General features: G+C 44.3%; 1 protein-coding gene across 6 annotated transcripts in view; it reads right to left on the reverse strand.

Moving 5' to 3' along the window:
• Positions 1–14,438, reverse strand: part of TAB1 (TGF-beta activated kinase 1 (MAP3K7) binding protein 1) — a 53,484-nt gene that overhangs the window by 30,392 nt on the left and 8,654 nt on the right. For all 6 annotated transcript variants that reach the window (XR_013622861.1, XM_078774305.1, XM_068110417.2 and 3 more), the window contains exons 3-6: positions 13,979–14,115; positions 10,053–10,203; positions 8,306–8,392; positions 4,391–4,529 (exon numbers count right to left, since the gene is read on the reverse strand). Coding sequence is in view for 5 of the 6 variants with exons in the window: in XM_078774305.1 (XP_078630431.1) it covers positions 4,391–4,529; positions 8,306–8,392; positions 10,053–10,203; positions 13,979–14,115 (514 nt within the window). In the remaining variant the exon portion in view is untranslated. The remainder of the gene's footprint in view (positions 1–4,390; positions 4,530–8,305; positions 8,393–10,052; positions 10,204–13,978; positions 14,116–14,438) is intronic.

Consider the following 14,438-nt stretch of genomic DNA (forward strand, 5'->3'; position numbering starts at 1 on the left):
CCAAACATAAAACATGATAGATGTTTCAATAACCATCATTGATCACTTCAATCAAGATTACCCAGAGTGGCAAACGTGGGAACCATATCTCGAATAAAGAGATTGTACACATTCACAGATTGTCTTTCGCATGATCAATGGTTGGAGGGATGGATGGATGGATGGATGAGGAGAAAGAGAGATGGATGAGCGGAAAGATAGATGGATAAGCAGAAAGAGAGATGGATGAGCGGAAAGAGAGATGGGTGAGCAGAAAGAGAGATGGCTGAGTGGAAGGAGGGGTGGAAGGAGGGATGGATGAGGGGAAAGAGATGAATGAGTGGAAGGAGAGATGGATGAGGGGAGAGAGAGAGGGATGACTGGAAGGAGGGATAGATGATGGGAAAGAGAGATGGATGAGTGGAAGGAGGGATAGATGATGGGAAAGAGAGATGGATGAGTGGAAGGAGGGATAGATGAGGGGAAAGAGAGATGGGTGAGTGGAAGGAGGGATAGATGAGTGGAACGTGGGATAGATGAGGGGATAAAGAGATGGGTGAGCAGAAAGACAGATAGATGAGTGGAAGGAGGGATGGATGAGGGGAAAGAGAGATGGGTGAGTGGAAGGAGGGATAGATGAGCGGAAAGAGAGATAGATGAGTGGAAGGAGGGATGGATGAGGGGAAAGAGAGATGGGTGAGTGGAAGGAGGGATAGATGAGCGGAAAGAGAGATAGATGAGTGGAAGGAGGGATAGATGATGGGAAAGAGAGATGGATGAGTGGGAGGGATAGATGATGGGAAAGAGAGATGGATGAGTGGAAGGAGGGATAGATGAGGGGAAAGAGATATGGATGAGTGGAAGGTGGGATAGATGATGGGAAAGAGAGATGGGTGAGGGAAAAAAATTGGATGAGTGGAAGGAGGGATGGATGAGGGGAAAGAGAGATGAATGAGTGGAAGGAGGGATGAATGAATGAATGAATGATCGTTTTAAAGCGATTTTCCCCGCTAGAGCGGGGGTTAGCCTTGCGGGCCCCATGACAATCATGGTTCCCTGTTTTGAGGCAATGTTTTTATGGCCGGATGCCCTTCCTGACGCCAACCCTTGGTCGCCTCCTACGATGCGCAGGGATACGGTGTACCTATTCTAAACCGGGGTACACACCGGGAGGAAGGAGAGATGGATGAGGGGAAAGAGAGAGGGATGACTGGAAGGAGGGATAGATGATGGGAAAGAGAGATGGATGAGTGGAAGGAGGGATAGATGATGGGAAAGAGAGATGGATGAGTGGAAGGAGGGATAGATGAGGGGAAAGAGATATGGATGAGTGGAAGGAGGGATAGATGAGGGGAAAGAGAGATGGGTGAGCAGAAAGAGAGATAGATGAGTGGAAGGAGGGATGGATGAGGGGAAAGAGAGATGGGTGAGTGGAAGGAGGGATAGATGAGCGGAAAGAGAGATAGATGAGTGGAAGGAGGGATAGATGATGGGAAAGAGAGATGGATGAGTGGAAGGAGGGATAGATGATGGGAAAGAGAGATGGATGAGTGGAAGGAGGGATAGATGAGGGGAAAGAGATATGGATGAGTGGAAGGTGGGATATATGAGGGGAAAGAGATATGGATGAGTGGAAGGTGGGATAGATGATGGGAAAGAGAGATGGGTGAGGGAAAAAAGGTGGATGGGTGGAAGGAGGGATGGATGAGGGGAAAGAGAGATGAATGAGTGGAAGGAGAGATGGATGAGGGGAAAGAGAGAGGGATGAGTGGAAGGAGGGATAGATGATGGGAAAGAGAGATGGATGAGTGGAAGGAGGGATAGATGATGGGAAAGAGAGATGGATGAGTGGAAGGAGGGATAGATGATGGGAAAGAGAGATGGATGAGTGGAAGGAGGGATAGATGATGGGAAAGAGAGATGGATGAGTGGAAGGAGGGATAGATTATGGGAAAGAGAGATGGATGAGTGGAAGGAGGGATAGATGATGGGAAAGAGATGGATGAGTGGAAGGAGGGATAGATGATGGGAAAGAGAGATGGATGAGTGGAAGGAGGGATAGATGAGGGGAAAGAGAGATGGGTGAGGGAAAAAAGGTGGATGAGTGGAAGGAGGGATGCATGAGGGGAAAGAGATGGATGAGTTTAAGGAGGGATGGATGAGGGGAAAGAGATATGGATGAGTGGAAGGAGGGATAGATGAGGGGAAAGAGATATGGATGAGTGGAAGGTGGGATAGATGATGGGAAAGAGAGATGAGTGAGGGAAAAAAGGTGGATGAGTGGAAGGAGGGATGGATGAGGGGAAAGAGATGAATGAGTGGAAAGAGAGATGGATGAGAGGAAAGAGATATGGATGAGTGGAAGGTGGGATAGATGATGGGAAAGAGAGATGGGTGAGGGAAAAAAGGTGGATGAGTGGAAGGAGGGATGGATGAGGGGAAAGAGATGAATGAGTGGAAAGAGAGATGGATGAGTTTAAGGAGGGATGGATGAGGGGAAAGAGATATGGATGAGTGGAAGGCGGGATAGATGAGGGGAAAGAGATATGGATGAGTGGAAGGAGGGATAGATGAGGGGAAAGAGATATGGATGAGTGGAAGGTGGGATAGATGATGGGAAAGAGAGATGAGTGAGGGAAAAAAGGTGGATGAGTGGAAGGAGGGATGGATGAGGGGAAAGAGATGAATGAGTGGAAAGAGAGATGGATGAGGGGAAAGAGATATGGATGAGTGGAAAGTGGGATAGATGATGGGAAAGAGAGATGGGTGAGGGAAAAAAGGTGGATGAGTGGAAGGAGGGATGGATGAGGGGAAAGAGATGAATGAGTGGAAAGAGAGATGGATGACTGGAAGGCGGGATAGATGAGGGGAAAGAGAGATGGATGAGTGGAAGGAGGGATAGATGAGGGGAAGGAGGGATAGATGAGGGGAAAGATGGATGGATGAGTGGAAGGAGGGATAGATGAGGGGAAGGAGGGATAGATGAGGGGAAAGATGGATGGATGACTGGAAGGCGGGATGGATGAGGGGAAAGAGAGATGAATGAGTGGAAGGAGAGATGGATGAGGGGAAAGAGATATGGATGAGTGGAAGGAGGGATAGATGAGGGGAAAGAGAGATGGATGAGTGGAAGGAGGGATAGATGAGGGGAAGGAGGGATAGATGAGGGGAAAGATGGATGGATGAGTGGAAGGAGGGATGGATAATCACGAAGGAGGGATGGATGAGTGGAAGGAGGGATGCATAATCACGGAGGAGGGATGGATGAGTGGAAGGAGGGATGGATATTCATGAATGAGGGATGGATGGATCTCTCGAATAAATCATTTAATTGGCTGCTGAATCGAATGCAAGATGATCTGGATCAACCTACGATGAGGAGCAATGCACTGAATCCCCTCCAACAATTGTCCGTGGCGCTTTCATTCTATACAAGTGCATCATTTCAATTAGAATATGGAGATATGGACAGTGTTTCACAGGTTAATCGGCTGTTTATAGGTGCACAACTACTCCTCTGTTTATCTTCCTTCGTAAATTGTTATTTAAACGGGTAATTAGCTGTGTGCATACAAATATGTTTTTGTCAGCGTTTAAGGGTTATGTGTGTGTTAGCAAGATGCTCGCTCAACGCCTTTCGTAAATCCGGTCCCAGTTGTTCAATAAATAAAGGGTAGACGAGACGAGAAAATGAAAACGGAACAAATCCTTGGGACAATAGCACTGAAAACTTGGAGTATGTGTCATATGTAAATAAAACAGAAAAAACATACTTGTGTCTTTATCATGGTTCTCTTGGATGAGAAGAGCCTCCATGAGGCTGACTTAATGGGATCGCTTCAGCTTGCACTTGACGGCAGCACGAGAAATTCATACGATTCCCCGGAACGTCCAGACTGACATGGCGGAGACTTGGAGGAAGGCCTGAGGGGGAGTTACCCTCTGAAATTTTGGATCCATACTCGTGCCTTATTGACCAACCGATTGGTCTAAAACCTGATACACCACTTCTACTCAATGGTCCGCAGAATCTCTCGGGCTTAGATTTTTCCATTTTGTATCAGGGTGCGTCCCAGAGGATCAGGGGGGTACCCAGTGGGGTCCTCCCAAATCAGCAGAGGTCTGAACTACAATCTCTAGAGATGGCCACCAGCCCACTCAATACTATTTATTTTTTCGCTGAAAAGTTGCCGGTCTGTCATGAATACTAGGTGGGGAAAAAACCCGGCGACCGGCACCTCATTGCATCAGTGGAAGAGGGATGTGATGCCAGGGATGAGAGAAATGAGTAGCACAACAGGATGGCATGGGGAGCAGAAGGAAAGAAAATGTAATAATAATGAGAGGAGTGAAGTATTTGAATGTAACAAAAGCAACAAAGAAGACATGATGAATGCCTGCAATAACATACCGACATTGGCAACAAACAATCGGTTGTTGAGAACAAGTGCCACAACAGCAGTTGTCCCTCCTCCAACTTCACGCTCCAGTGCTTGCAACCGTTCCACAAGCTGTGGATACTGTGTGCCAAAGGTATACTGTCCTGAGCCCTGCAGGTACAGCGAATATTTGCGAAGCTAATTTTATACAGTATTATTGTTCCATGAAAGACACCATTATGATTGCTTGTTCAATCAGAAAGCGTTGATTAGTCATGTGGTTCAGAACCACCACCTCTAGAGCAGCAATGAAATAATTATGGTGAAGAGATTGACTTGTGGTCAAGGCACATGCTCTTGATATTGTCACATTGTCTTCTATTCCATCACTGGGTCTACAGTAGCAATTTGTTCCTTGCCTGGCATGTCTCCTAATCCACTGTAGAGATTCTAGACTGGTGGCCCTGATAAGTGTCCTTGTATTTAACTACATTTTCAATTAATTTTGATGAGGTATGAAAAGGTGTTTGCAAATGTAACCTCCAGAAAAAATGAAAACAAAAACAAAACATTGAAACTAGAGTGAAGTTGATGGTGCGCCATCGCAAATCTCCACCCTTCCCACCTAAAACAGAGTTGAAAGATGGCAAAAAGTTCCAGCAGGAATGACACCATCAAATTTTGGGTTTAAAAAAACAAATCTTCTGTTTTGACCCTTGTGGCCCAAAGTCCGCACCCCTTGCGTCAAGAACCAGGGGTCAAATCCCCAAAAAAATCGTTACATATTTAACACATCCCCCAATGTTGATTGCATACACAAAGTTTAATTTGTACAAAGTTTGCATATACAAAGTTTAGGTTTAAAATGTTTTTAAAACGCTCCCGCAATTGCATTTTTGGGGTATTTGAACTTTTGACCCCGCCCCACGGGGCGAGACCAAAAATGATACTGCTCTTGCACCTGCTAGCCATGTGGTGATCATAACGACCAAGTTTGGTGAATTTCTGCACAAACGTTTCAGAGGAGGTAGCGTGACGGACAGAGAGACAGCCAGAGGCAGACGGAACAGCTCACGTGTTCTAAAAACCTGCTCTGCTGCTCTTAATCATCCTCTCCCTATCCTTTTCACCCTATCATTTCCCCTAGGTCATCTTCCATCTGCTTGGAAATCAGTGACATCACTACATTACATAAAATGTGCAAAAATGGATCACTCAACTACAGACCTATCAGACCGATTGCATCTACAGACCTATCCATCATTTACCAACCGATTGCTCTGAAATCCGATAGTCCTTTTATTCGATGGCCCACACAATTGCGCAGGCTTCGATTTTTCGATTTTGGATCAAGGGGCTCCCAGGGGAATTACCCCCTGAAACTTTGGATCCCAACTCGTTTCTTATTTATCAACCAATTGCTTTGAAACCTGATACAGCCCTTGTACTCCATAGTCCGCTTGATCACCCGGTGTTAAATTTTCCAATGTTGTAATTTTCGATGGCATATCATGGGCACTTCCAAGGGGGAAGGGAGGAGGGGGAAATATCCACTGAAACTTTGTATCCCTGCTCGCCCCTTATTTACTAACCGATTGCTCCAAAACCTGATACAGTAAAGCCCTTCTCCTCGATGGCCCGCACAATCGCTCGGGCTTCGATTTTCCGATTTCAGGTCATGGGGGCTCGCTCCTAGAGGAGGTTAGAACTACAACCTCAAGAGATGACCTTCAGCCCACTCAGGCTATTTATTTTTCTAGATAGGCCTATGTGAAACACCATGCAGCCCATGCCAACAGAAAATAGACTTTTTGGAACACCGGCCACATTTTCCGTCCAATCATCATGCAACTGTTAATTAAAAATCTTTGTGGATAAGCACTCCTATTTTGATAATTCTGTGTGAATCACTCAAGCGGTTGTGGAGAAAACAAATTTAAAAGCGAATAAAGGTAAAAAAACAAACAAACAAGTGAGGGCGGAATAATAACAAAACGAAAAGGGCCTCCGCCGACGTTCCACAACATGGTCGAGGATGGTTGTGGACACCTTTTATTAGTATTAATAAAATGTGATATAATGAGCACACTTCACGTATAACTTGATATGTCCACAACAAAAACGATAAAGTGCCCAAAGATGCAAAGTCCTGCTAGCACCACCAAAATTGAAGTGTTAGTCAGACTTGACTTCACTGGAGAATATAACATTACCAGAGCTCCAAGGCATGCATGCTATCGATTTAGCTATCCTGCAATCCATCTCACTACAATAACCAGCCTTACATGGAGGTTTTCGATCCAAGTACTAACTAGGCACGACTCTGCTTGGACGAACCTCAAAATGTCAATGCATCCAGGCTCGGGCACACTCAAGCCAATATGATGCAGGTGCATTGCAAATGCCTTAGCACCTTCTGCAATTCAGAAATACACATTCACTTCTTCAATACCTTTTATACATATTGTCGTGTGACCAGCGATTAACACCCCAGGATGACGGGTAGCCCATCAATCTTACTGCCGAGGCGAACTCCGAATAATGGCGGGACGGAACCAAAGCGCTTAGCTTCAACAGCCGCCACACGGGTTATCCTCGGACCCGACACCATGCATACAAGACACAACAAAGAAAATGCACAGTGAGGAATTTAATAAAGTAAGGCTAGTGAAATAACCAAAAATGAAAGGTGAGGTAAAAACTACTCATAATATCTTAATTTGAGACGTCTCCACTCAGACACAAATACAGACAAGGGCAAAGATTAAATAAAAATAAATTGTTTCGTTTTAAGCCGGCCAGCACTCAGATTGCTCAACGAGGCTTTTAGGAGCTTGCTGGTTTTTGAAGCTGGAAGCCCCACCGGCGGGAAGCGCACAAGATGGCCGCTCCTCGGCACCACGAACGTGAGGCCCTTTTTTAGGGCAGTCCTCCTTCTAGTCCGTCTACCGTCTGGGGAAGCACAATGCGGACCCACAAACCGCCACTAACACCTCCTCCTCATGATCGCAAAAGTCCACACGAGCTCCGCAAAGATTTCCTCACGCTCGCACACGAGTCCGGAATCGCCAGCACAAAAGCGACCGACCGAGAACAAAGCCCAGCCCGAGAGAGAGCGAGAGCGATTCTTCTTCCTCCGGATAAACGTTATCCAAACCGCTCTCTCTCTCAGCACCAACGCACCGAGCCAGAGAGCCAGGCACTCAAGAGACCAAGACAAACATGACCACCCAGTACGATTGCTAGCACAAGAGAGAGAGATTCTTCCTCTTCCATTCTCGAAGTCTGTCGAGGACGTCACCCCAACCAATCATGCACTTTGTGGGTGGGGCCTCACGGCCATCTTGACCACCCACTGATTCTCTGCCTCTACTGGGCAGGGCCTTTTTTCTTAGTCGGTTGGTGGGGCGGGGTTAATTGTCTATTATGATTCCTTGGAGGTGGGGTTAACTTGTAGATCGCAATGGCCGGGTACTGTCGGTGATGGTGGAGGGGCGGGATTTAGTCAGATCGGGAAAATTTGGGGTTCTGTCGGCATCTATGCCGGTAGTTGGTGTTGTTGTTGTTGTTGTTGTTGTTGGTTAACGATGTAGGTTTTTATGGCTGGCTTGTTATAATTGCAATAACATAGGGGAAATCACAGGAGGCAATCACATACTGGGGAGATTAATCTTAAACCATAGAGCCAATTAGCATGTCTTCACCCCCTGTGTGAAGAACACATAGACAACCTTAAGCTAAGTTTTTCTACTGAAATACATCGAGATTGGCTTCCTACTCGCACGTAGTCCATGCTACCCTACACAGTCCTATCTCCACTATGGTATGCCATCACCTACCCCCACAAACATAACAATATCAAATCAAGCAAAACTACAAAGCACACATATAATATGCATCCACTTTATGTCACGAGTCACAAATGATCATCGTTACAATTGACTCACCTCTGGCAACCGAGACTGCAAATCCGCCTTCTCAGCTAACGCATCATCAATCGATTCAAAAAAACTTCTTTCAACCACATCAAATGCCTGCACATATTTGAAAAAGTTATAAAAGGTGCTTTAAATAGGAAACACATTTTCAACTCCATTGAAAAATGCAAACAAATAACCTACTGTACATTGAATTAATCCAACAAAGGAATATTACAAAGCAATCCAAGAATTCCAGGTTAAAATCCAGCTGTCAATCAAATATCATCATTGCCTAACAATAGCCCAAGAAAAGGTAATTATTCGTGTTCAACTTCTGGGAGTTATAATAGTGTGAGTACAAGAATTATATTCAACACTCTACCCATTTAGCGTAGAGTCAATCAGTGGCAGATGATGATGATGATACAATAAACTCATAGAAGAATTGTTTTTGCAAAATAAAAAATGAGGAAAATAAGTACAGATACATTCAAAGTACACCGCTCCCATGCCAAATACATAAATAACATCCTCCAGCGTGGCATTGCCGGGGTGTCGTGCAGCACATAGAGACGGTATTAGGATGGAGAAAAAAAAAAGAACCACCTTTAGAGGCCATTTTTCCCCGCAAAGCGGGGGTTGGCCTTTTTCGGGCACTGTGGTTGTTGTTGTTTTTGTTGGTCCCCTTTTTGAAGCAATGTTTTACGGCCGGATGCCCTTCCTGCCGCCAACCCTGTTTGTCGCCTTTTACGACAAACAGGGAATTACCAGTGAACTGGTACTCAATTAGCCGACCTCAGAAGGATGACAGGCTGAGTCAACCCCCCTGGCATTAATTCAGCGATCGACCGGGATTCAAACCCAGGATCCTAGGATCCTAAGCTGGCACCCTAGCCGCTAAACCAACACCAGGGATTTATCAGGGTATTAGGATGGAGAGGTGTACAATAATTGATTGATTAATTGCACAATTAAAATCAATAAACAATAATCATAAAATAATTTCTTAATCAATTGGCTAATAGCATACCTCAACCACCAGTGTTTAATCCGAAGCTGTAACGTTTTGAAAATTAATTAAACGCATTAATCGAAAATATTAAATAATTAATTGATTAATTGACTAATCAATAAATAATTAATCAATTAATTGATTAATTAATAAATCAAAAATATCCCTCATAGCCACATCACTTGGTCACTGTCATGTAGGAATATCGGCTTCCTAGCTCAAAATGCGATATTGCCCAGATGAGAAAGAAAATAAATAAGTGATTAATAACGAAATTAAATAAATATGAATCGTAAAATAATTAAAGTATTAATCAATTGGCTAATATAATACCTAAACCACAACCGTTTCATCTGAATCTGCAACATCTGAAACCAAAAATACCCTTTACAGCCAAATCACTTGGTCATAGTCATGTCAAAATATCAGCTTAATATCTCCAAAGGTGCCCGAGATATTGCCCAGATGAGAAATGAAATAAATAAGTACTTAATGAATCGATAATAATTAAGAAATTAATCAATTAATTTATTATTCAAAAAACAAAAAATATATTGTTTTGCCAAAGCACGTGCTCACTGTTGTGCCAAAATTCCAGCTTCCTAGCTCAAAGGATGGCTGAGATATTGCCCAGAAAAACAAGAAAACAAACAACTGGAGTGATAACTGAGTACTCCCTTTTAGCACGCGTCATGCAGCGCCTGGAGATGGAATAGGAAAGGAGCGGTGTACAACAATTTAAAAATAAGGATGTGTTGACACCTGGAGCAGGGCAGTCTTCACTTTTGAATCTTTATCCCCAGGTGCAAGCTGGCCGAGGAGAAGCTCAGCGGGCAATCGTTGAGACACAAAATTGGAGACGCGGTTGCCTCCAAAACCATTGAAGACGCCATAAAGGTAGCGTTCTTCACTCCTAAAGAACAAGAAAAACTGATCATAGCAATCCATTGTGGTGACATCAGCATTTTACTCGTCATTGAGACATGTCAGGTCATCTACATAGGCAATCAGATTACATAACTACAACAGCACTCGGTAGAGCACATACCTCCACCAGGCTGAATAGTTAACGTTTTGTATCTCTCTGATAGGTGAGCACTACCGGGCCATGCTCCAGAAGTTCCATAATGATCTAGCTAGCCCAAAAGGTCACCCCAAAACAGCTCAGCATGACCTGGTTTATGCAGGATGGTGCACCCCCGCATACAGCTGGTGACACCATCACTTTCCTGCAGCAGCTTTTAAGAAACCGCCTCGTTGCCCTGGGTACCGCTCATGACCGGGCACCCCATAGCCCAGACTTGAACCCTCTGGACTACTGGTTCTGGGGGGCTGCCAAGTGCTCTGTCTACATCAACCGCCCTGCCACACTGGATGATCTGAAGTAGGAGGTGTCAGACTACCTCCAGGCAGTGCCACATGAGACCTACAGGAAAGTTGGACAAAACTTTGGAGTCATGATCAATGCCTGTCTGAACCATGGAGGAGCACACATCGAGAACATCAATAACAAGGATTTTGCGTAAATGCCAATTTCAGACCTTGGGCTCTCACTAACTATAGCAGTGACTTACTGCAATAGCAATCAGTGATATAAAATACCATGTCATAAGCTTTCAATAAATGTTTGGTTCACGTTCCTGAGGTTTCTGTTTCTTTTTAAATAAACGTTTAAAGTTGTATCACTCTTTTTGAAACACCCTGTAATCAGAGAAATAAAATAGAACGACACTCTTCAATGTTACGACATCGACCGATATGCCTCCGCCCACATTATTACATCATTATATACATACATGGACAAAATCACAGACTGGGCAAACAAATGGAACATGTCTTTCAATCCTGATAAATCTCACACTCTTACGATGTCTCTCCGAAAAGACCGACTGGACAACCCTCCCATCCACTTTCTGAATAAACCTCTCCAAGAAGTTCTGTCACTCAAGCTTTTGGGTCTCACTATTTGCCATGATCTTTCCTGGGAAATCCACATTTCAAATCTGGCCTCCAAAGCCAGTCGCCGACTGGGCATCCTCCGCCGTGCGAAGTCCTTCCTTGGCACACCTGAGCTCCTCACCACATACAAGGCTTTCATCCGCAGCTCTATGGAATACTGCTCTCCCCTCTGGTCTGGTGCTCCTGCCTCACACCTAGCTCGTCTTCACGCTGTTGAAACCAAAGCGTTCAGAATCATTGGAATCTCCCGCAATGAAGCTAACTCCAAGGGCCTTTCACTCACTCACCGCAGGCAGGATGGTGGTCTTTCTGTCTTCTACCGACTCCTCTCTGGCCTTGCCCCCCCAGCTCTCTCTGGGCTCTGTCCCCCAAATATTCCTACAGGTCGCACAAGATCTGCCTGCAACCCTCTTATGGTTAAACTGCCAAAATCAAGACTTTCTGCTCACCTTCACTCCTTCATTCCTCTTTTCTCCCGCCTCTGGAACAAACTCCCTCACTCTCTTCAATCCCACTCCACCCTCCAGGTCTTTAAAACAGCTGTTCACCACCATCTCTTATCCTCCCCCATCCAAAACCTTGATCTTTTCTACCCCCGCTAATTTCGGTCCCCTTGTGTTTTATACCTCTCCCCCCCCCCCCTCCCCCTTCCCATGCCTCCTCCCCCCAAGCCCTCTCCCTCCCACACTTCTCCCTGCTTTCAAATGTTGTGGTTGTGTGCTTCCCCTTCTCTCCCCATCTTGTCTTCCGCTCCCTCATTTTGTATATTTTGTTTGTCTGGTTGATTTGTTTGTGAAATAAATGTTAGCTCTTCCACGAGCCTCGATTCAGTATACAAAAAAAAAATAAAAAATAAAAAAAATACTTGTACCAAGTTTGATTTAAATCCTTTCATCTGTTCTCAAGTATCACATTCTTACCTGACATTAACCTCTGACCATTGATGCTACAAAAAAAAAAAAAAAAAAAAAAAAAAAAAAAACCTTTAGAGGCCATTTTTCCCCGCAAAGCGGGGGTTGGCCTTTTTCGGGAACCGTGGTTGTTGTTGTTTTTCGGTCCCCTTTTTGAAGCAATGTTTTACGGCCGGATGCCCTTCCTGACGCCAACCCTTTTTGCCGCCTTTAACGACAAACGGGGAATTACCAGTGAGCTGGTGCTCAATTAGCCGACCTCGGAAGGATGACAGGCTGAGTCAACCCCCCTGGTGTTAATTCAGCGATCGACCGGGATTCAAACCCAGGATCCTAGGATCCTAAGCCGGCACCCTAGCCGCTAGCCCAACACCAGGGACCCAATTGATGCTACAATCTAATCGGTTAATCTTTGCATCATAATATATACTTGTACTTGTACTAGTACCAAGTTTGATTTAAATCCCTTCAGCTGTTCTCAAGTATCACATTTTTACCTGACATTAACCTCTGACCATTGATGCTACAATCTAATCGGTTAATCTTTACATCATAATATATACTTGTACGAGTACCAAGTTTGGTCAAAATCCTATCACTGGTTCACAAGTTAGCGCAGTAACAGAAAATTTACCTAACGGAACATTAATTTGACCTTTGACCACTTGACCCCATAATATAATCAGTTCGTCTTTGCATTATTATACATAATTGTACCAAGTTTGACTTAGTTCCCTTCAGCTGTTCTTAAGTTATCGTGGTAACGAAAACTTATCACGAAAGGAAGGGAGCATGGACGGACTGACAGATGCATGGACGGACGCACACATAATCCAAAAACATAATGCCTCTGGCGAATTCGTCTGCAGAGGCATAAAAAGGGGCCTAAAAACTACTCTAAAAATAAAGTATCTATATACTTTGACAGTAGTAGAGGATTTCATCAGTTTGTTTTTTCAATGTTTTTATGTTTTTTTGTCATGTATTCAATAATGTTTTGTTTTTATTATTTCTAAAGATTTTTTAAGAAGAGGATTTAATCAATAATGTTTTTGTTTTTTTTGTCATTAATGTTAGCTCTTACACGAGCCTCGATCTTGTATACAAAAAAAATTTAAAATCCCCTTTGTCATGAACTGTCTTCTACCGACTCCTCTCCAGCCTTGCTCCCCCTGCTCTGTTTGTGCTCTGTCCTCCAAATATTCCTGCAGGACGCACAAGATCTGTCAGCAACCCTCTTCTGGTGAAACTACCAAAATCAAGACTCTCTACTCACCTTCACTCTTTCATTCCTCTTTTTTCCTGCCTCTGGAACAAACTCCCACACTCTCTTCAATCCCACTCCTCCCTCCAGGTCTTCAAAATAGCTGTTCACCACCATCTCATATCTTCCCCCATCCAAAACCTTGATCTTTTCTTCCCCCATTAATCCACCCCAAATCCACCTTTTTCAAATTCCATTTTCTTTCCTGTAAGTCCTTGTAGTGTCCATATTGTTTATCCCATGTACCCTGCCCCAGCCCTCTCCCTTCCCCGGATCTCCTGATGTCCCCATTCTCTATTGTTGTGGTGCTTCCCTCTCTCTCTCCCCCTCTTGTCTCCCACTCCCTATATTATAATTATATGTTCTGTGTGTTAGCTCTTACACGAGCCTCGACTTAGTATTCAAAGAGCTGTTTTGGTAGTGAAAGTGTGAATCAGAAAATGCAGTGCAGTTTATTGCATCAGAATGCTCCAGCTTATATATACCAAGTATACATAAAGAAGCAAACAAACTCCAACAAGGAAAAGTGAGAAAGAAGAGATCTGGGGACAAACCTAAACCGGAGTGCACAGTCTTCACAGGGGCGCTCTTCAGGGCAACTTCCATCAGGCTCATACAAGGCATTCGCCACCATGCCAACACCTGACAGTTGGCAAACAGGTAAATCATCTGTCCAGTTACGCTCGGGAGCCTGGGATGAAAATGAACGGTAGAAAAAATGTACAAACTTTATAAATATTCTTATTGTATACGTGTTCTTTGATAAACAAGCATTCTGAGTATTGCGCTGCAATACATGTCCCCTACCGGCAGTCTGTCGTCCGGAAAACTGTGTGAATTATATAATTACCAACTCACGGTCTGAGGTAACTCGGCTAGAAATTATCCGATTTGCACCAAATAAAGTTCATGAATGGTTGCACAGACCCCTACTTCTCACTAAAAGTGGAAACAGAATGTAAATTGGAGTTAAAATAAGCCCGCAAGGTCGCTCCGTGGAGTAGCCTGCACGTA

Source organism: Myxine glutinosa, chromosome 3, assembly GCF_964187855.1.
Source record: "Myxine glutinosa chromosome 3, kmMyxGlut1.1, whole genome shotgun sequence".
NCBI classification, from domain to species: Eukaryota; Metazoa; Chordata; class Myxini; order Myxiniformes; family Myxinidae; genus Myxine; species Myxine glutinosa.